Here is a 24424-nt window from a genome sequence, read left to right on the forward strand (position 1 = left end):
ATGTTATGCTGCGTGAAGGCAATACAAAGACATGAGTTCAAGAGTTCTAAGAAGACATAGAATCAAAAACCTCGTTAGGATTATTTTAATATAATTGACTACCCCCTTGATCTCCTTTCTCATTTTACAGCTGGTATAATCAGTTTGACAGATCGAGGTCCTACTATACCACTTAAAATCACTGAAATGGGGTCGATTTTTGATCGAATTCCATATATGTTATGTCCTCAGAGTCTTCTATTTTCACGGGTTTGTATTCATTGAAACCAATATTGTTTTATTAATTTACGTTTGGAGAGTTATTGAAATTGAAATTGAAATAGATTGAGGTTAGGACGACGCCACTGCTTTGGAATCAATTTTCATTGGTATTTCCAAGGCTTAGGAGTCGGACGCAGCTATGAGCATAAGGAGTCGGAGTCGAAGAAAAAGAACCGACTCCACCTGTTATGAAAAAATAAGTTGAAACTAGAATCTAATTTGGTAGACGCGCAACTTTTTTGACTCATGCTTGACTATTGGATTTTTTTATTTTTTAATTATTCTATTGGATTTGAATGCCAGTGAATCCAATGATGTTTCAATGTGTTTGGATGAAATTGAAACTTACGAGTTTCAATGACGGAATTGGAAGCAAGAAGCAGTGTTAAATTGTTACCCAATATCTCAACAATTTGTGACGTCAAATCCAACGATACGTACGGAAAGGTAAATGAATGTATAAGTCATCTTTGATAGAAACATTCAATGTTTTCTTCAAACCCGTTCGAAAAAGAGAGGTAAAGTGCGGGTTGTGCTTAGTATTACGGAAATAAGATCTTAAACCTAATATAAAAATTTTATACCATTGGTCCGCAAACACCCCGTGTACCCTCACTCTGTTAGGTACTTTTCCTCGGTCAAAGTCAAAGGAAACCTACTTCTTATTTTCTAGTGCTACTTCACAGAGCGAGCTGCTGAAATTCCGGTATTTTGTTTACTCACCAACACTACCGACAGAGCAAAGCAAATGCCGTCCGAAATCAATCGAAAATAAAAGTGCAAATTGTCACTTCAAATGAGGAGCACCGCACTATCCAAACTAAACTCACCAACACCGTGCGAATATAAAGTCAATCACTGATGAGAGCCACATTATCACCACCTCCATACATATCCAATCCTGGGACTGGGAAACTGATCAAAGCGCGCCCCCAAAAGCCCAGTTTACGGTTGATTATGTAGTGATGTGACAATTCTCTGTAAAATGGCCCAGCTTGCCTAATGTGAACGCTCGCTGGTGCTGGTGGCCAACCAAATATGCGCGCTTGCCGTAAAAGAGGACAATACATTGTTTAATTAATTTAGTACACATTTGGTTGGCCCCACAAAAATGGATGGATACAATTGGGATGTGCTTTTCCCCCCTGGATGAAACCTGGCTGGGCTGAGGGCTGAGAACTGAGGGAAGATAATTGAACTATTGAATTTCGACTGTGTTTGATAAAATTTATCAAAACGAGCTAGGACAACCGGTTTCATGAACGAGTGCTGCATCAGGTCCCGTGTACAGACTGAATGGCCATCATGGGATGGATTGTTGGTCGGTCGGTCGGTCGATCGGAGCTTGGTTCTCTGACTAAGCCAAAAAGCGGTGCAATGAAACCGGCTGGAACTAATTCATTTTCCAAAAACTGCTTTCAATTTCGGCTAACCGACTCGACCACGTGGTCGCTTCCTTCGCATCGCGGAAGAGACGACTATGGCTTGTTAGTTGGCATCGCGAAACGTTCCAGCGCAAATTTGCGAGGGTTGTAAAAGTTTTTCTGCTTGCAGCAAGAATTTTCCACGGTACCTGAGGTTTGGTGTGCGATTTACGGTTGCTATGGAACGAAGTGGTACAACTATTCCACTGCTCTCGTCGAAAGTGTTGAGCGCTGTCGCACACTTTAGAGGGAAAGTAATATTTGATGGTGTCATCATTTTGAACACCACGCGTCAATTATCACCAACCGTCCAGCTGCGGATCCACCAAGTCACGTCGCGTTGGTTTCGCTTTGCGAAAGCTTACCCAAACGGGAAGTTGAATTTGTTAGAACAGAAAACCCTCAGTGCCGGACGGAGGATGACGTAGGCGTATGCCGAGTAAGGGCGTTAGAGGGATGATTTGGAAGTGATTCAGCGTTGTTTGACAAGATTGTTTGACTCCCAAGTTTGAACTGAGAAATATAAATAAATATTTTTATGAGCAGTTCCAGGCCTAAAAAATAAACAAATTTTATATGTTATCTCTCAGAATTCCATGAAACTTCGCATAAATCTTCGCTATACACTGTTTCAATCTTACCCAAAATTCGGGTAACTACTCAAAATTTGAGCAGCGCCACTTAACTTTAAATTATGGTTAACATTTCAGTGAGAGAAAAAGAGATGGCAACACAAATTATAGGTACACTCAAAAAATTTGTCACATAAATTTCACTGGAAAAAACACGTAACCTTCAGATATTAAAAATTGTCTGTAAAGTACATGACGTTAATAAAATTCATTACAAATCTTATTAAAAGCAATGTAATAAGCTTTGAAACTTAGATAAATGTATATAAGTTTCAAGTGAATTTCATGTAAGATAATTTCACTTAGATTCTACATGAATTTATAGTGTCAAAATTTCTGAGTGGTGATGGCACAAACAAAACCTAACATGGCGTCCGGACGGTGCATTTTTGACGAGTTGTTGCTGAATTCACAAATACCATTGGATTTGTTGAATTTTCTGATATGTATGATGTTTTATTTTTGTCATGATACACCATTTATTTATGGTATGGTTTTAGAACAAGGAATCGATGGACGAGGAATGATCTCACCCGAAAGATTCCCTAATAAAAATAAACATAAAAGAGAGCATAACGACGTGTTCGGGGTATCATCCAAACAATTTGTGGGATAGTTTACCCATCCGGGATACAGTTCGTTTATGGTATTTGTTTATTAGGGTTGGCAGAGAAAGTGCAGCTTGCCGGAGGTAGCTGGGACACATAAGACATATGATCAGCTTTCTGAACAATACAATTTTTATTATTTCGAAAAATAATTTTAAAATTCTCAACGATGGTTGGAAGAAATTTACTAAAATTTAAGTGAAAACATAATAAAATTTACTTAGAAAGTACCATAAATCTATGTTGCTTTCTAGTGGATTGGGCAAAGGTCTTTTCACTTTGAGTAATTTTCACTTAGATGCTACATGAAAATAAAGTGAAATTTACTTCCAAAGCCTATACTACCTATAAGAGTTGTATGTGGAATTTAAATTAGAACTTTCAAACCGATCTACATATGAAAAACGTAAAATTTACATGAAAAACTAGATTTTTTTTAACTAATTACTTTATTTGTACAGGCTCAATCGAATAAACTTTACAGAGCCGAGTTATCCTTTCCGTTATACATTATTACTGTCTTATATTTAAAGTTAAAGGAACTGGACCTAGTACTCGCGGTTGTCTCGGGGTTAGTGGAGATTTACAACTTTTTGGATGGGAAAAGGGAAGAAAGAGGTTTGAAATGTGGTTTACGATACAACTATTTAATTAATCCTAAAGCATGAAATTATTTCTATTCATCTTGAAAACAAACATTGAAAAAAAAACCCACACGTACAAAATACAAACTAAACACAAGGTTAATCAAACTTACAACCTAAGGTTAATATTCTTACAGTAAACATATATGATGAAAAACTAGATGGAAAAAATCTATGTATGTTTTAAAGTAACATCTAAGTGAAAAAAATGCTGAGTGTAAGATTGAAATTGTGCTGGGATTCGGTCATTTTGACCCACGCCAATTTTTTTGAAAAGGTGTATTTGATATTGTTCAATAAATCATAGCACGAAAACGGATCATCTAATCGAAATTACGCCTGAGGCAAAGTTGTAGGAAACTAGATTGCCTTTACAGAAAAAAACACACTGAAAAAAAATAACAAACTTGAATAAAAAAATTAAAAAAATGGTAATAACTTCATTACTAAAAATTAAGTCCTAATGATTATTTGAAAGATCATCAAAAGTATTAATTTTTCTGAAATGGACACAATGGACAGACAAAATCGTAGAACATAAACTTTTAGTAAAAATTTCAAACTTTCTTTCGCGCAATATTTATGTGATTTGTAGGAACCGATTTTCTGAACTAAAAAATATGTTTTCTGCATAAATATCATTATAATTTATTTGAGGACAATTATCTGGGTTATTACTGGATATATCTATCTAAGCACCGGACATAAGTATGTATACAACAACGCAATTTTGATTCGTCGCTTAAAATTTCAAAGAGCTGTAACTTTTTTGGATGTCAGTCAAACTTAAAGCACATGCTGGGGTGATAGGTAATCACGCTTACCACTACACCACCGGCACCGCTGACTTAACTACTGCTGGCTCAGGAAGATACATCGATGATAACTTATTCTGCGGCAACAAGTTCTGCATCAAGACTCAATTCTGAACCTGAAGACCCGACTGCTGAGCATTGTGTTTAGTATCAAAGTAGGTTTTTGCTGACTGCTTATAGATCTTTTTTTTTTTTTATACAGGGGGGAATCTGCTCCCAGACACCTGAGAAGATAACTCAGGGTGTGGGGATGGGAGAAGTAGCTCTCCCGACCCACTAAACCTTACCCTGTGCTCTAGGCCCTTGCCCTCCCCGGAACCGCCCGAAAGCATTACGTCATGGGAGGGGGCCGGTTGCGCTATGGCGCATCACTAGGTGTTGTGTCCGACGTGACACTCGCTACTGCACAGTGAGCAGCTGTGCAGGGCCTTCCTCTTGTTGCTCGCTGTTCGTTGTTCGCCTGAGTTCTAGAGCAGACGTGATAGCCAGCCAACTGTCCAGGGCCCGTACAGGACAGATGTGACCGCTTACCAGCTGCGTGTGCTAAGCACTCTAAGAACCCGGCGTCACTCCTGCCTTTGCACAACGAGGGTTTGTGCAGGGCTTCTCAACCTCCTCTTGTTGTTCGTTGATCGTTGTTCGCCTCGGTTCTAAGCAGACGTGATAGCCAGCCAACTGTCCAACAGGGTAGCTTAGGACAGATGTGACCGCTTACCAGCTGCTTGTGCTAAGCACTAAGAACCCGGCGTCACTCCTGCCTTTGCACAACGAGGGTTTGTGCAGGGCTTCTCTGCGGTAGTTCGTTTAGCCGCAATATCTCTCCCTTGGGTTCGATAATTAACGTTTCCAGGGCACACCACGAGGAGGTGAACTACTTCATGCCCCATGCTTATAGATCTTATCATGGTCTATTCTGCTGGCCAACGACCAGTTGCTGGTAGACGTAGTTAGTCTCATGCAAATCCTTCTTCAAATCAATTCCGTTTAGCTCGGCAATTCTCAGTGTTTTCAAAATAGAGCGGTTTTGGCGGCCAGTACGGAGTAGTGTGCCGAAGTTCGATCCCAAAAGTATTACAGAATTCCTCCATTTTTCGACTTGAGAAGTTCCGTGCGTTGTCCGACACAAATACTGCAGGCAGCCCCATTCTCATGAACACTTTATCCAGTCAGTCTCTCAACGATGTCATAGGTTGTGGTTGTTGTTGGTGGAAGAACCTCGGTTATACGGTAACGGCTGTACAGGTCAATCACAACTAATACGGAGTCACCCGAAGGAAGTGGACCCAGCATATCCATTGCAAGCACCTGCCACGGCTTTTGTGAAAGTTCCCTTACAGACATAGGTTGTGGGGGTGACGAATTGCTAACCAACTAACATGCCAGATATGATTTTACCATAGAGGTAACTCTAAGACCAGAAGGTTCCGAAGAAACGTGCTCAACTTTTTGGCTCAGCTATGGTACTATCTTCGGTCCCAAGCTAATCGATGCACCCCTCGAAACATATGAAAATCCACGAACCCCTCATTTTATCTGTCAAACTTTCATAGCGAATCAAAACAAATGAGGTACGTTCATCGGTGAACTTGGGACCGATAGCCTAGTCCAGTGTGAGCCTATTTAAAATCGTCAGTTTCCACTGGTTGATTTTACTGCCCTTTGCACCTTATTGTCAACGTTCGGCCAACAAACTTTGCCCCGGATCCGTTGCTTCGTCCTCTCAGTCCCAGAGTGCCCAATGTGAGCCAGTATACGTTTGCGTAGATTCACCGGTACTACGATTCGGTCACTCCTCATAACAATCGCATTCACAATTCCCAGTTCTTCGCGAAACGGAAAATACTGCTTCAGCTTGTCCAGCCATCGGCCTGTGTTCAACGCCTCCTTGACTGCAGCAAGCTCGATGTCGTTGACTGTTTCCTCAACCAGTTCCTTAATTGTCAGAGCAGTTGGTTTAGCAGACTCCAAAATGGTAAGAAGCATCGACCCTCAATTTTGATCGTATGTGGAACACTCTGCAAATCTCGGCAGCCTTGACAAAGGATCGGTGATGTTTACTCTCCCAGAGACGTGGACGATTCTGTACCTCATCGATTGCAGCTGCAGCGCCCACCGTTCGATCCTTGGACACTGTTTTCCTTTAGAACCAAATATCACCTTCAGTCGTTCATGATCGGTGACCAACATAAATTCTAAACAACGCAAATATGTTTCAAATCTCTCAGTTGCCCATACAAGCGCCAACGTCTCTCTCTCTCTCTCTCATTTTGCGCATAAGCTCTTTCTGCGGGCGATAAGCCCTTGCTAACGTAGCAGATCTCCTGCAACATAACTGCCCCGATACCAAAAGGACTGGCATCTGATATCAGGATTGTATCGTCGTAAGGTGTGTAATACCCAATATTTCTCGGGTCTGCTAACACCTTCTTTCCCGCTTCGAAAGCATCAGTGTGTTGCCGTTCCCATTTGAATCGAGCATTTTTGTGCAACAGCTCTCTCAAAGGCGTAGTTAAGGTAGATAGATTTGGTATGAACATACCAAGATAGTTGATAAGCCCAAGGAAGCTCCTCAGCTCTTCAACCGTTTCAGGGTTACCGGATGGTGCCCACCTTCTCTTCTGCTGGACTGATTCCTTCACTGCTCAACTGGAATTCATACTTCTTTTCATTCATTGTTATTCCGTAATCTTTCGGGCGATCCAAAACGGCCTGCAGTGCCCGGTAGTGCTCCTATTGTTACGTCCAAAGATCATGAAGTCATCAATAAAAAAAATTACTCATTTAATCCCAACTAGCACTCGTTCTATGATGTTTTGAAAAACTTCCGATGCACAACTCATTCCGAATGTAAGACGCTTATATCGGAAGTAGCCATTTTTGCGAAGCAAATTACATGCCTTCGGTCGAACTAGCAAACGTGATATCCACGGCGAGTCACGAGGAGCCGGTTCAATTATATTCTCCTTTAGCAGTTTTTCAAGTTCTTTCTCTACTTTTGGTTGCAGCGGGACAGGAACACGACTATGAGTAATGTTGAATCGGTTTTACCTGAGGATCTACTTGAACAGTGACCACCTCACCTTTCACTTTTCCGATCATCTTCTCCACCGAGTGTAGAGCACAAATGTAGGTATCAATTTTCAGGATTCCAAGTTTGGTGGCTGCTTTTCTCCCAAGAAGATTCGCACCGCCCTCCTTCACAACGTACACCCTGTCGCTGATAGAAGACTGTTTAGTGGATATTTCTGCGATGAACAATCCTTCGATCGAAAGCCTGGGGCCGCCGTAGGTAAACAACTTCTTGGCAACCGTGATAGTTTGGAATTCAGCCAGCGTCATGTTTCCCTTGGTAAGAATCTTCGCTCGCAACTCATCTGAGTATCCTCGCTCAACAATCTGCTCCTTAATGTTTTCTTGCAGGCACTCACTATACTCACAGAGGCTTCCTTGCTCGTTCTCTCGGTAAGCATTTGAAGCGGAAGAAAGTAATCATCGAACAGCTTGACTAACTGCTTGTAGATGTCCGAGTCATTCGGAACCGTCACCTCTTTTACTCCCCGCAAATTTAAGAAGATGCCCTGCTCGTCACTACCGGCATAATGCAGCAGGTAGGAGCGCTTGAGAGCTGCATTCGTCACATTGTTTACCTCCAAAAAGATAACAAAACTCCGCTTCCACTTTTCCATCGACACTATACTGTACAGGTGTCTGCCGGGTCGATTTTCTGGATGTTGGAACCGCCAGGATTATCGATTTTCCGAAGGAACTGTTTTTCCAGTCCGTTTCGTGCACTTCTTCTTTCCCATTGTTTGCTACTGTTGTTCTCACTGTTGTTTACCTTTGCAAAACTTTTCCTCCGTTTTACCGATTTTTCTCACTCGAATTCAATCACCATCCGTTTGTAAACGATCCTTATTCGATTCCACCGTCGATTTAGGTCGTCGCCAAATGTTGTAACCGGAAAAGGCCACGAAGAAACGATTTCTTTCTTTACGACAAAACACTATCAACCATTTGGTTAAATAATATTTTATACTTTCTTTTCTTTTCCTCTATACACTTTTTTGACCCCAGCTCCCGTGTTGCCAGTAATAATTCATATGCGATACAACACGATATATTTCAAACAAATAATCAGCAATCAAGGTTTCAGAATATTTCATGGATATCCGAAAAAGTTATGGCTCCTTGAACTTTTGTAGCGGCCGTATGACGACAATGATATCCTTGAAATCGGGCAATATAGGTTTCTATCGATCGGAACTGGAAAATCAATTTCCGACGCCATTTTGGAGTCCAATATCGTGGATTGAATTTGAAGACGGCGACCATATGACAATTACGCCTCTGGTACCATCAGGTATGGATCGGGCTTGATTGGTAGAACTCGAAAATCGATGTCCGAGGCCATTTTGGAATCCAAGATGGTGAACCGGATTTTAAAATGGCGAAAATGTTTCAAAAACTTTGGGGTCAAACGTAGAAAGAATTTGATGTTTGATACGTCTAGTATTTTGATTTCTACCCGTGCAATAGCAGCATAGGTAGCTCCATTTACTTGCTGAACATTGCTAGCAGCGAGGGCAACAGGTATAGATGATGAATTTTAAGCAGGGGAGCTATTTGTACCTACGGATACGAATGTAGAATTTGTTCCTCGCTTACCGTTGTTAACAGCAGAGGAATCTGGTCGGGAACGTGGATCGTTTCCTACCTGTCGCTTAGAACGAGATTGTCGGATCGCTTTGCGAGTCTTACATTAAAAAAAAATGGATTTGTGGTTTTCACCACAATTTGAACATTTAAATTGCTTACGATCTTCCTTCACAGGACAGTCGTTTTTTGCCTGAGAGGAATCACCAAAATTCATGCATTTAGTTGGCATGAACCATTTTTTTTTTGTTCTGTGACCCCATTCCTGGCACCTACGGCACTTGATGAGGTTTCGGAAATTTCCTCCAGTCTTCCTGAAGTGTTCTCACTTCACTCGGACATGGAGTATAAGGCTAGCTTTTTTCTAAGACCTTAACCTTGCTTAGTTCACTTGACTTGAAGTGAACTAAATAAAAATCCAGAAGCGCGAATCACCAGAACGGGATTTAATTTTCATTTTGATTGCTTGGACTAGCTCAACTCCAAAAATTTTGTCAATTCATCTTTGACCTGATCCAGGGATTAACCACTGGACAGACCCTTCAAGACAACCTTCAACAGACGTTCAGTTTTGGTGTCGTAAATGAAAAAAAATGTGTTGCTTCTTAGTAAGGAGCTTGAATCAGTCCAAGGTTTCAACCAAAACACGGCATTTACCCTTGCGCGACGGCCAATTTGAAGTGAAAACTTGAATTTAACGAAATTCAAAAGTTCCGTGGGAAGGGCATGGATATCCAAGCAGGACTACCTCAGGTAGGGTCCAAACAAGGATCGAAGAGGAATGAGAATCGAACAAGGTAGAACATTTGCAATATTTAGCACTGAGAAGTGCAAACGTTCAATTCAAATGTGGTCTTGAACAAAATTGCAGCTGAGAAAATTTCACATTAACACAGATAGCAATCTTTTTCGTAGATCATTAAAGCGAAAGGCTAGAACGATGAGAACAAAAAGTTCACTTTTCCCACGAGAACAGACGTCCAACTTGCACCAGAAACTTGTGTAGAAATAAGTGGGAACGTCGCCGTTACGTAGCATCTCCTGATTTCCTCTATAAATTTTCCACTTTCGACCAATTGGGCGCTAATATTGATAAATTTTTGGTTGAAAATTACCACTCGGTCCTACCGGCACTTAGCCATCATGTTGTCAAAGAAGGTTTTTAAGTAGGGAAGTCAGCGTTGGTGGCGCTTAAGTCGAATATGAATCTTTACACAAGTTTTTACAGAAAGTTAGTTCGAGACTCAACGTCTGTTCTCTGTGCTTTACCCATAGTAATTACCATATAACCTTCAAAGAACCTGTGCAGTATGAGTTCGCTTCCAAATGATCTCAAATTTTGGGAGAATTAACAGGACCTGTATTGAAATCTAATCAGCTTGGTGGAGCAAAATCGATATTTTGAATTACTCCAATGTACTCAATTATGTTTATACCAAATAACATTTAAGTGAATACCTGGTAAATTCATCATCAACAGTTCACCCGGTTGTGCTCCCTGCGTCCCTCCTTGTGCACACCAGTGGTAATTGAATATGTGCCTAAATCTAAACCGCGTCCTCCATCATCAGTGTCAATGTTATGGTAAATCGAGCCCTAATCTGGTGGACTATCCTTTGTTTCGAAAAACATTTTCAGCACCGTGGCTGACTGTTGCGGTTCGATTGACTGTACGTATAGAAGAATCCGTCCCCGTCACCAGCGGGATATGTGGAATGGACACTCCGAACCGAGGATAGCAATTAATCATAGATGACACTACTGCACTCGTTGGGGAAATTTTAATGTTACATTGTCTGTCAATCGTGGCAAAAGTGCACGCAAAAGACCATTCGTCCGAAAATCGCTCGTTGGCGCTTTCAAGGAAAATAGTTTTGCAGCTTTTTGTAAAAATATAGCCGAACATGTTCCTAGACGCGACAGCTGTGAGCTCACTGCCCGTTGATGTTTGATTTGCCACCATTCCGTATATACAAAGCTCTCGTGGAACGCGAAAATCATAGCGCTAGGCTCGCTATCATCCACGACACGTCGCAATTCACGTACTAATTATGCATGATCGTGGGGGATGTGTCGCTCTGTCTCTGACGTACCTACATATGTGTTTCAATCGGAATCTATCGTTTCTGCACACACGCGGCCAGAATGGACGGTGACGAGGATAATTGCACGCTGACACAAAAACAATCACCCTGTTCTCGAGAGTCCACTGTAGGAACCTACTAGACAGATGGCATTTCGTGGGATGTGCTACATAACCGAGAAAATTTGTAGCTCCAGCTGCAAGTTGTAAACTACGCTGATTAATAGTTGCAATCACGATTTCGCCGGATATTTCACGGACCGTTAATTCCTCACTGCACCAGCACTGGACGTGTTCCTTTTCCTTTCCGATTGTGCGTTTGATGACGCATGAAAGTGAGACACTCACGAGCGCGGATGTGTGTAATTAAACAGTGATTGCAATCCACCCCCCTTTTCAGGTGCGCTCTTTGAAGATCTGAAGTATACGTCTAATTGGATGTGACCGTTACCATCAACGGTACCATTATATACGCCTCATTTGTCGTATCACACTCCGTTTGGGTCAATTGATCACTTTATTGATGTCCTTGCCACTTGCATTCTTCAAGTGGTGTTGCAATAATTTCATTCAACCAGTTTCGATTTCTTAATTCTGTCTCTCTTTAACAGCATGGCGGACTATTTCGATGAACTTGGATGCGAACCGATCGCTGCGGAACAAACCGAAAACCACCAGCTGATGCTGATGGTTCGCTTCCTGCAGCAGAACGGGTTCTTTTCCGATGAATTCCGATCGGAATCGCTGCCGCCGCCCGCCTCGAAGCAAGTGGTAAAGAATCTACCGGAAAAGGTCGTGACCAAGGACGACGAACGGTGTACCATCTGTATCAAGCCGAACGAAGACGAGAACGAGGTGTTTTTGGTACTGCCCTGCAAGCATGACTTCCACAAATCCTGCATTTTGCCTTGGTTGGAGAAGGTGAGTGACTATTTGAAAAGCAAGCTTCGATTGTTAAGCAATTGTCTATTGTTTCTTTTACTTTTCTTTTTTCTTCAGACAAACAGTTGTCCCTTGTGCCGACAAGAACTTTTGACCGATGATGAAAACTATGAAGAGCAGAAGAAGTTTCGAGAAAGGGCAGCTCGAAGGGAGCAAGAGATTGAAGATCTGCATAATTCTATGTATGGTTGAATTAACTTTAAGATTTGGGTGTTAATGAGTTTTCTAAACAAAGCATACACACATACATTTCAATCAAGGGTTAAAATGGGGTTCAGTACGTTTCAATTTGTGGGCATCAAGGATATAATGGAATAGATTTAAATGAAATCAAATATCTTGTTTTTAAATTCCGAAACTTCATTTAACTAACGTGAATGCGCAGGGTTGGCATGCTCTTTTTCTACAAATTGCTCTTCTGTTTATAACGTTTCACTCAGTTGATGAAACCTAGTTTTACTTTAAGCAATCGATAAAGTAGGATCAGAATTCTCTGTAGACACGCATAGAGTGTCATAAAACAATGAGTTTTCTCATCGAAGGCACAGTTTTCCGCCTGAATACAAATTTACTGTGTTTTAGAGTCTGATATTCTTTTTTAATAGTTGCTTGAATAAAAAGCCATGTTTCGTCAAGAGAGCGCAGAGTTATTAACAGGTGACATCCATATGTGTAAAAGTGCATTTTACAGATTTTAAGTGTTTTGTTGTTTTACAGACTTTAAGTATGAGATCAACTAGGTGAGTAAACTGCAAAAAGCATAAGCCGTTCGCAATATCAATATCAGTACCTACAAAATGCTGAATTTCACTAAACACATTATGTTAATATCAGTTCACACAGTTAGAATATCAATGTCATTCGCCTCAATATCAGTGCACAAATGACATTGACATCGTAAAGGAACTACTGCTATTCAAAGTTCTACCACATTTTTCTTATATACTCCAGCTAATCGAGTACCGATCTTTAGAAAACACATCAGTAATATTAAAGCAATGCAACGGTTATAAAAAAAAAGTTGATTTGTTGCGATAAAAGTGAGATTTTCATCTATTCCCTAGTGATATTCATATGGATAGTAATGTCACAGACAAGCAGACATAACGTATTAAATATGTCTCACTATAAAACATCGTCGCTAAAACATTACCGCCATCTGTTGAGTACACTGTGGTGGGTAGTACACTGAACAGATGGCGATAGTGTGTAAACGTCAAACGCAAGGGAACTAGCTATGCGCGCCACACGTGGCGGTACTACCAACTACGATTCTTTTAAATTGACCGTTAAATGATTGTTCGATGGACAACTTGTTTTCACAGCTGGCCGACGATAAGCAGCGAAACCTGGTGCGGCTAAATCTTACCAGTGTCCTATAGAAAAGAACGGAATCTGTAATCCCTCCAGCGATACATTGCAAACGCTATTGATAGCCACCGAAAGCATCTCTGCAGTGTGCTCTAACGTCCTAATATGCTGGCGATCGGGAAAATAATCATCTTGTTTTTCAAAACCACCCTCAAAATATCTAGACAGTAGTTGCAATCTTACCTTCGCAAAAACTTTATTCTTTCTCATTGCCTCCGGTACCGGAATCGGTTCCCGGAACTGCACGATGCACGATTGATTTTCTGCGGTTTGATTCTAGTGTCTCATACTTTATGCCCTATTGGATTTTTGGACCATGACAATGAGCTTTTCAAGAGGTGATTTTGACAGTTGTTCAATTTTTATTTTAAAAGTATGAACATTTAAAATTACATAAACTTTAAAACTTTCAAACCAAAGAAAAACAATTCATTTTGAAAATATTCGCAGTTGAAACTACCAAATTCGAGAAACTTTTATATATATGTATCAATGTTGCAAATTTTCGCATCAATGAAAACTCAGTACCATTATTTGAGAGATACAACTCACAATGTTCACTTTCCATCCAGGCTCTCACTACGAATAGGACAGAGGCAATAACAAAAATATTCCGACTCAACTCAGTGGGAGAACAGACAAATGCTGAGAATGTGTTCATCTAACCAGACTTTCTCTCTCTCAGTAATTGAGCTTAGTCGTTCTGATTCACCATGCTTCTAACTCGAGGTCTGAGTCAGAGTGTGCTGATAGAGACAAATTGAGTTAGAGTGAGTCTACATGTTTGTTGAAGCAGATGTACCTGGGTACGTTGATAAAGGGGCAAGGGAAATAAAACAACTTTATAGTAAGCGTGCATAGGGGCGACTGTTGAACCTGAAAATAGATTCAGTGTCATGTCGGGGTCGCCACATTTTTGCAATAAACGCACAATGCATGGATGAGAATGAGAATGTTGAAATTATTCATTCGGGTAAGTACAGAAACAATTATTTTTAAAACTGAAAAAGAAATATAAAAAAATCTTTTATGATTTGCATTACAAATTATGTAACGTATGTGGGGAAAGGGTGATTTTTCGTTACTTATTATTACGTAGGGGGCGGGTAATATAGGGCCAGATGGAACAAGAGTGCCACCGAAATGAAAACTGTATATTTAACATATTCTACATAGTTGTTTGCCATACAAAATTACATATTCAAACGGCGCCGGTGGTGTAGTGGTAAGCGTGATTACCTCTCACCCCAGCAGGCCTGGGTTCAATACCAGTAGGCGCCGCCGGGATGTTCTGAGGCATAACATCTCTGATCACGCCTTCCTCCGGATGGGAAGTAAAGCCGTTGGTCCCCGGTTCATGAGTTGATGGGTCGATAGGTAGGGTCCAGGTGTGGGAGCTGCCTTCCTGGCACGTCGGTAGCATTGGTGCTCAGCACGGAAAACAAGATCGACGGAAAAAACAAACCAAAGGAAAAAAAAATACATATTTTTGCTGAACATTGTAACATGCTATCTTTTAAAATTAAAATATGTACACTGGAGTCGCTTTTTACGCGGGTGATACGTCCCGCGTAAAAAAACCGCGTAAAAAAAATCGCGTAAATTCCGAAATCCGCGTAAAAAAACCGTGTAAAAAAATCGCGTTAAAAGCGACTCTAGTGTATAACAATAAACCGTGTTAATTCTGAAATCGGCGTAAAAAAACCAAACGCGTAAATTCCGAAATCCGGATAAAAAAAAACCGTGTAAATTCCGAAATCCGCAAAAAAAAACCGCGTGAAAAAAACCGTGTAAAAAAAACCGCGTAAAAAGCGACTCCAGTGTATTCAAAAATTAGACATTTGCAGGAGTTTTTTAGTTATTAAAAAACACCTAAAATATCACGTGCTGCCACATGTTTTTAAAACTTTTCGGCAGTAAAATAAGTATAGATTCAGAATCCTTCCTAGAATTTTGCGCCAATTTGCGCCGGAAATAGTTATTTGAGGAGCAAATACCCCTAAAAATATCGATTATTCAAGAATAACTTTTTTGTTTCAAGAGATAATTATTTACAATGTTCAGCAAAAGCATGTGTTTAAACATGCAAAATATAAATGTAGAAGAAACTAAAATTGTAGGATGCCTAGAAAATCAGTTATATTAAAAAGTATGATTTAAAGGCGCATTTCACGAAAAATGATACATATCTCGTAATTTATAAGAGCTAGAAATTTTGAGTGTTAAACAAAGTTGCTTAAAATAACATTTGCTACAACTTTATGCAAGACGTTAAGTCTCTATCTAAATCAGATAAAAAAATATTTTTTCGATCTCACTTTAAGGTAGATTAATCACCAAACCGTCTACATCAAAAGAAGTGGATTAACATATGCAAAAACATCTTTGAACAAACTATACCTCTTAAATCAATGTTTGAGAAGTTATTAAAAAAGCGCACGTAAACGGCAAAAAGCAACACTGTGCAGTGGCATCAATTTCTATTGTACTTGTTTGAATGACGAAATTTGATGATTTTTTACATCTTTTCAATAAATCTGAAATTTATGCAGAAAAACATGTATGTTTTGAAAAACTCGTCAAAGCAGTTATTGGAGTCTCACAATGAAATGCTATCATGATTGTCTTGATATCTACCACCAAAAATATACTATAAGCTAACCAAAAATACATCTCATTGTGATCAATTTTACCCCGGTGATCTATTTGCCCCCAGACTACTGTAGTTATCTATAGGACAAGAGATATGGCAAATGTCCACAGTTCACACAATTTTCAATAAAAATATGCACTAAAAACGTTAACTGTGTAGAACCCCCAAAACAGTCCATGTAGTTAATGAAGAGCCCCTATTTAATTATTATTGTTTATAAATCCAAAAACAATCTCTAGCCCTGATTTGCATCGTGACATATACGGATTTCCGGTAACTATAAACTCTGCATGTGGGCAACATTTCATAAATTAAAAACAGAGCACTTCGTGAGCTCAAGCACTAATTTTAGTACATTCAATTTTATGCGACACTATTTTTTGAATTAAAACAGAAAGTGACCATCTTTCCCTCACTGAACTCAAGTTGCCTCGTTAGCGCAAAACCATCCATTTGTTGCAAACTATTTCGCCTCCCCGCAGCAAAATTTAGGTGTTTCACCAATGAAACAGAACGCGGACTGTGGCAGGCAGAGAGAAAAAGAAACTTCCTTTCTCTCTCTTTGTCGTGTCTCCGTATCCGTACATAATAACGAGTAAAATCTTGCTCAACCATTGACTCAGTCAATCAGTGATTCAAGCCACCTGAAACTCGAGCGGCACTCACTCAGTGCCCGAGTTTCCTCGGTATCGGCTTGGATTTGTGCATTTCATAGAATGAACGGATAAAGGCGTAAACCTTAAGGGCACTCTTTCGCTCTTCTCTTGAAGCGGTAGGTGACTGATGAACAGAGACAGTTTTGGTTTGTAGTTCTCTCCCGTGGAGATTATTGTCGGTTTCAAATCGCGGCTCATCAATCAGCAACATTGATATGTATATGATCTGACATTACGCTGCTTTTACTGCATTTGTTTAATGTTGTGGCCATAAAAATTACATGTGATTTTCTACTAGATTGAAGTACATCCTCTTGGATGTAATATTAAAATTTATTTTTGCTGTTTACGAATATCAATGTCGGAAGTGAAATTCAGTGCTGGACTAATATCTTACGTCAATTGACATTGTTGACAGCACGCATCACTGATGCTGAGTAGCAGTCTCATTATTCGAGCACTATTTTGCACCAATTCGCAACTGCTAGACTATTCTGTTTTATCAGTGTTCACTCGGCTGTCGACAAAAGCAGGCCACTCTCGATGTGTGCTACGCGATCGTCTGTTTTCACGGCAGCAACCATTGTGTGGTCCTCCTCATTGTTCTTCATCAGCAGTTCTTTCGGTCGATGCGTCGTCGACTTTGGAAAGCAACCGTTTCGTGATGAGTGTGTGAGTGCTGACCACGTTTTGCGTCCATTGCTGCAATGGAAGCGCTTTGCCCCACGATGGCGTAACTGCCATACAATGAAACCACTGGAAGCGGCTCCAGTTCTGATGGAGGAGGCTTTTTGGATAGCGGAAGATAAAGTGTTTATTGTGTTGTACCTTTTGACTATAGTTTTAAGATGTATTGTATAGTGACCAAGAATCCTCGGCTCTGTAAAGTTAATTCGGTTGAGCCTTATCAAATAAATTAACAAACATAAAAAAAGACTATTCTGTTTTATTTCTGAGCAGGTTTGAAACACGAATCGAGCTCTGTTTCAAATTTCTTTGGATGTGTTAAAAAATGTATATCGTAAATCTTGAGAGAACTTCATAGCAGTTGAGAGTATTTAAAAGAAATTCGAGAATTTTATAGAAGTTTTGGGATCTTCTGAGAAGTTTGGGGAACGTCATAAAAATACAAAGAGCTTCACAAAAAATCGAAGAACTTCATAGAGAAAAGTGAATTTTATGGATCTTCACAGAAAGCACTTTGCGTCAGATATTCTCTCATATAATAACAGGCTGCTCAGAAATTATTCCAAGAATCTTCAGCTGTTCTAAGATCTCTATGAAGTCCTCTTTATGTTTTTTTTTGTCAAGACTTGAGGTTGATCAGGTATTATTCTAAAGATCTTCAACTATCCATCAATTCAAATCACGTTTATTATATGTTCTCTCATGATACCAGGTTGCTCATAAATTATTCCGTAGACCATCAGGTGATAGCCTTAGGTTACCTTTTCAAGATTTCAGATTGATCAGGTATCGTTCTGTGAATATTTTCACGGCCAACAATCCCTTAGCTCAGTCGGTAAAGGCGCAGCTACAAAGCAAGACCATGCTGGAGGCGGCTGGGTTCGATTCCCGGTCCGGTCTAGGAATTTTTCGGGTTGGAAAATTTCTCGACTTCCCTGGGCATAGAAGTATGATTGGACTTTGCCACACAATCATATCAATGCAAAAATGGTACAGGCATCGAAAGCTCTCAATTAATAACTGTGGAAGTGCATCTAGAACACTAAAGGGCGAACACGAAATTATTGCGACACCGAAAATATCATGCCAATTTTCTTATAATGTTTAGAATCAAACCAAAATTTTAGGGTAGTTTTATACATATATTTACTTCAAAAATCAAAAGAAAAGTTAATCGATAGAGCCTTGAGTGTAAAATTGAACGCATTTTCGCTTGATGCCCTCCATCAAAGTCTTTACAGTGTCATCCGGTACCAGTTTCTCAGTTTTTTTTTCCATTTTCTTAACATGTCCTTCTCGTCTTTGACTGTCTTCTTGCTCTTCCGAAGTTCCCGCTTCATTATTGCCCAGTACTGCTCCACCGGGCGCAGCTCCGGACAGTTTGGTGGATTCATGTCCTTTGGAACAAAATGGACAGAATTGGCCTCATACTACTCCAGGACACTTTTAGAATAGTGGCATGATGCCAAATCTGGCCAAAATAGCGGAGCTTCGTCGTGCTGCTGCAAGAACGGCAAAAGGCGCTTCTCGAGGCACTCAGATTTGTAGATCTCGCCCTATGTCACGAAAGGCTCACTCCTCAGTCCGCAAGAGCAGATGGCCTGCCAAATGAGATATTTGGAGGCGAACTTCGACATTTTCTTCTTCTTAAATGTGTCGTCCACATCGAACTTGCTCTTGCCGGTGAAAAACTCCAACCCCGGAATTTGCTTAAAATCGGCTTTTATATACGTTTCGTCGTCCATCACACATCAGCCATATTTTGTCAGCATCTTCTCGTAGAGCTTCCGTGCTCGAGTTTTAGCCGTCGATTGTTGCCGCTCATCGCGGTTTGGGAAGTTCTGTACCTTGTATGTATGTAGTCCAGCTCTCTTCTTTGCATTCTGGACGTAGCTCTGCGACATGCCGATCTTTTTAGCCAAATCACGGCTTGAGACGTTGGGATTTACTTTAATCATCCGCTTCACCTTTCCCTCCGTCTTTTTGTTCTCCGGTCCCGGTTTTCTTCCAGCTCCTTTGCCGTGGTCCAACGTCAACCGCTCCTGGAACCGCTTCAACACTCTGGAGACGGTTGAATGGTGAATGTTCAACATTTTTCCCAACTGCCGGTGCGACAGGTCAAGAAATTCCAGGTGTTTGGAAAGAATTTGTTCTCTCAACTCGCGTTGGTTCACCTCCATTTTCATTGAATCGAAAAACACGACTTCGAGTTTGACAGCATGTACACAATACACAACAATGAGAAAGTGTTCAAAATTTGGTTGATTTTTACCCAATGGTAAAAAAGTTATGCCCTGTTGAATGTGTCGCAATAATTTCGTGTTCGCCCTTTAAGTTGAGAGCACGCGATAAGCTAATATGCGATATGCAATAAGCTTGAAATGCGAAGAAGAAGAAGAAGAAGAAGAAGAAGAAGAAGAAGAAGAAGAAGAAGAACAATCCAAATCATATCTCTCAGATATTCTATCATATGATACTTGGCAGCTCAGAAATTATTCCAAAGACCATCATGTATTTTAAGATTTACATAAAGTCCTCTGGATACTTTTTCAAGACTTCTTGTTGATCAGGTACTACTCTTTCAAACTGTCCAACCATTCAAATCACATCTTCCAGATATTATCTCATGATACCAGGTGACTCAGCATACACACTTAGATTTTTTTTGCCGAGATGGGCATCACCGAGCAGCTCGGCATTTTATTTTGCTGGAAATTCAGCAAAAAACATGTTTGTTAGCTGAGATCTCGGCAAAATTCCCGTTTGTTAGCTGAATCTCGGCAGGTTTATCACTGAGATGCAGCAACATAATATGCCGACCTGCTCGGTGGTGCCCATCTCGGCGAAAAAATCTAAGTGTGTATATTCCAAAGACTTTCAGGTGATTAGAGATCCCCAAAACTTCTCGTGATATTTTTTTCAAGTCTTCTGGTTGATCAAGTATATCAATCAAGATTATCTTCAACTGTCCACCAAAATCACGTCTCTCAAATATTCGCTCACGATACCAGGTTCCCCGGGAAATGCTTCCAAAGACCATGAATAATCAACAATCCAAATCACATTCCTAATATATTTTCTCTTATGATACTAAGCGATTCAGAAATTGTTTCATAACCCTTCATGTGATCATAGATCTCCATAAAGTACTCAGGATATTTGTCCAAGTCTTCAGGTTGGTCAGGTACTATTCTGAAGATCCCAAACTGTCCAACAGTTCAAATAATGTCTCTCATATATTCTCTCAGGAAAACAGGACATCCTATTTTTTCCAAAGATCTACAGGTGATCAGAGAACTTCAAAAGCTTCGCTGGATATTTTTTTTAATACTTCTGGTAGATCAATTATTCTGAAGATCTTCTACTGTCCGTATATCACGTCTCTCAGATATTCTCTTATGATACCAGGTTGCTAAGAAATTATTTCAAAGGCCATCAGGTTCATACTCGTGCTAAAATCATCGAAGCAAACAAACGCAGGGATCAATACCAAACACCTTTTAAAACTGTACGTTGCACTGATCGCGTTGCAGTTTCATTTCTGATAGTTTCGATTTTTGAACTGTCGAGTAGTTTGAAACAATTTTGAAACTCAGCATTGCGAATGGCTTAAGAAGCTAAACGATTCATATGTATGATAAAGATTTCAAAATGGACGATCCGATTACTTTTACAGTTCCATACCAAATGATGAATCGATCTGCTTTCCGTGTTGATCTTGGTGCAACGATTCATCTTCCGGCTGGAAAAGTATCACATGCAGGGATTGGATTTCTTCAACATCAGCCGGGTGGAAGAAATAAAGGTGGCCAAAACTAACGATGCTGTTGGCATAACAGTTTCGCAGGAAGAAAAAGATAGTACCGGACGATGGGACCAGAATGCGAGTCAAGATGTTGTATTGAACGGGAGATCTTTGGACAAGGTGAAGCGTTGGGTACATCAATGGCAACGGCTCCACTAAGCTCGTGTGAACAAACGGTATGGAAGCATTGAAATTTTTTATCAGTTGAAGGATGTTATGACAGAGCAGCAGAATCTGCAGAACAGATTAAAAAAATATAATAAATTTTATGTTTTTTTTCCCTTTAGAAAAATAAATAACGGTTATAAAGTTAAAAATGAGAGGAAAATGCTTGTCTTTAAATTAAAATTTATTGTTTTTTTTTAATTCAAAATGACACCTGTCATTTCAACTGTACAACAATTTCAAACCAAAAGTTTGTTTTGAAGCAAACTTAATCCGTTTTTAATTTTAACATTTTCATTTGACAGTAGTACAATTCAATTCGAAAGTTTCAACTTTTAAGAGTAGCGTGGGAGCAACTTGTTGATTTGACAGTTAACTGACTTTCGGTTTGAAAGCTAACGACTTTCTTCCAAAAAGAACCAACGCAAATTTTTAATTATATCAATGGATTTTCTAATTTTAGCAACGAGTTTACTTTGTGTGTAGCATTATTTACTCAATTTTGGGTAGCCCTACTTTTGATGGATATGAGTAGATCTAAAGAGACTGAATTGGGTAAAGAGCCGACACCTTATCCATTTGACAGGTCTTCTGCTCGATAGGAATAACTTTGACTTTGACAGATAATCGATTGTTCCAATTTTGACATGTCGTCTCTTTATAAATTCAGGCTCTTTAAGTTGATCCTACTGAAATTTGGGTTGTTTAGAAATAGCGTACACCCACGCTGCTTTTGTCCACAAGCTGAGTAAGGCCGTGGTCAGGGTAGACGCAACACGCGACGCGATGCGACTCACGCAAGGAATAATAATAAATATTAAGATTCTTTTGAACTGGTCGCGAATCGCGGCTACCCTAGCCGTACCCTAAAAGCCGGCGCACAATGCATACGTTTTCGGTTTTTTTGACAGGTAATGCATGCGCTAACTGTCAAATAACCTGAAAACGTATCCATTGTGCGCCGACCTTAATTCGCATAACCTTGGTATATACCGTATGCGTGATAATGTTTGCACCATTAGACAATGTCAAAATTAAAAAAAATCTCAAAAATTTCGTTTTCGAGTTTTTTTATTTATTCAAAGAGGGAATGTTTCTCAGAGTCTTAAACTATGTTAATCATCGATCGAGTTTCCACTTGCTGCAATAACGGTCTCCACACGCTTCCAGAATGCACGGTAGGTTCCAATAATGTAGTCTGGATCCATTTCTCTCCAGGTACGGGTCAATGTTTGTCTGACTCTGAGGCTTGCTGTACTAGGGTGGCGTTTAGAACAGGCCTTGGCCTTCATGACGTGCCATATTGAGTAATCCAGCGGATTAAGATCGGGCTGGATGGCGGCTACATATCCTTCACCCAGAACGGAAGATGTTCCTGCAACCACTTCTGAGTGCGGTTCGAGATGTGGCACGGAGCCCCATCTTGTTTGGCTTCGGACCGTACTGTTCTTTGATCCACGGAAGAACATACTTACTTAAAATCCAGATGTAGACCTCCGTGTTGACCTTGTCGCCTTCTGGAATGAAAACCGGGTCAAGCCACCAACCCAAACACCATAACGCTAGCAGGATGCTTGGTCAGATACACGTTCTTGTGCTCGTCCGCCACGTCTTTTACCGGAAGAGAACTAATATACCGGTTGGTTCTGGAATTTGATACGGGATCGACGGTAAACATGCTCTCGTCGGTGAACAGGATTACCGGATTTTTTCGCTTAAGGATGTTCAAGATTTTCTTGCATCGTTCGACTCGTAGCTCCCGGATGCGGTTGGTAATCAGGTGAGTTTTTTTTTTCGTGCCCTCGACTTCGCCCCGCAATCTTCCTTTACGATCTTCCGTGCCGTGAAGTCACTGATCCCGTGTTCCTTTACATTTTCCTTATTGAACGCACTGGATTCACCCGAATCTGTGCTGGGCTCGCTGTCACCGTACCGTATAACATGTTGCCTGTGCGCCTGCCATTGGGCTGATTTCTTCAATATATGGAGATTGACAATAATAATGACATCAATATTATTGACAATATTTCCCCAATTTTATCCATATATTGATTAGTGTAACTGGTTCTTAAAATCTTGGTCTATCCAGCATTTTACGAGCGCTTATGGCCGCCACAATCTGGCTGAGTTTTTAGTAGGGAACATATGATTTGACGTTTGGGTTGTGTCGTTTTACACGTCAAACGACACAAGCCAAGCTTCAAATCTTATGTTCCCTACCAAAAACTCAGCCAAATTGTGGCGGCCATAAGCGCTCGTAAAATACTGGATACATCATCCTCTTTCCGAGGGGGGCGACACATCTACATCTCAATTATAGATGCTCAAAAAATCCTCAAACTAGCGAATCAATCTTCGAAAAATCTCCTATCATTTCTCGCATCTAATTGCATCGCGCAGCATCAGGAAATTTTCAGAATCGTCATAAATCTTCTTTCTATCTACTCAGCATTATAGTCGCTATATTCATAGTCTGGCGGATAGAATTTCGATCTATCAAAGAGCGGAACCAATTCAATATATTGTAGCCCAACAATTGAAAAGGTCCTATCAACAATCATAAACAAAACGTTGATTATTCTTTCCTCGACAATCGAACGCAAATTACCGGCATCACCGGATAGGGGAATCTTTCCCCAACGCAAAGATAGTGTTAGTTTGCGTAGGCAAGCCTTGAATCACGAGAAAACGGTTTCCGAAGTTTTGTTCGCAATAGCTGATGTGCTCTTTTCTGTTGTTGATCGTGATTTGCTCGATTGGTTCCGTTATTTGACAGTTCAATTGGTTCCCGAGATTCTATCCGCCAGACTATGAATATAGCGACTATACTCAGCATGCGTGCAGCTAGCCCACCGACAAACTGACATGACACTTAATTCTGACTTACGCCCAAAAATTGTATACGGCCGATTTGAATGTGCAGTGATCCAAACTGTCAAAACCATAGAATTTTTTTTCTCGACAAAAATAATTTGTCCAGAATAGATCAGACACGCACCAATTCATAACTTTTGCATGCGGGTTC

The 24424-nt window shown here is 40.3% G+C and overlaps 1 protein-coding gene across 1 annotated transcript in view; it reads left to right on the forward strand.

Annotated features, from left to right (window-relative positions):
• The window catches only part of LOC135700506 (E3 ubiquitin-protein ligase RNF181), an 84827-nt gene extending 72467 nt beyond the window's left edge, over positions 1-12360 (forward strand). Inside the window, exons 2-3 of the mRNA XM_065221055.1 lie at positions 11732-12041; positions 12120-12360. Coding sequence (XP_065077127.1) covers positions 11733-12041; positions 12120-12254 — 444 coding nt within the window. The 5' untranslated portion in view covers position 11732 and the 3' untranslated portion in view covers positions 12255-12360. The remainder of the gene's footprint in view (positions 1-11731; positions 12042-12119) is intronic.
• Positions 12361-24424: the final 12064 nt, after the last annotated feature.

The sequence above is a fragment of the Ochlerotatus camptorhynchus genome, unplaced genomic scaffold (genome assembly GCF_037179485.1).
Source record: "Ochlerotatus camptorhynchus isolate MF236.1 unplaced genomic scaffold, CSIRO-AGI_Acam_v1.1 ptg000137l, whole genome shotgun sequence".
Lineage (NCBI taxonomy): Eukaryota > Metazoa > Arthropoda > Insecta > Diptera > Culicidae > Ochlerotatus > Ochlerotatus camptorhynchus.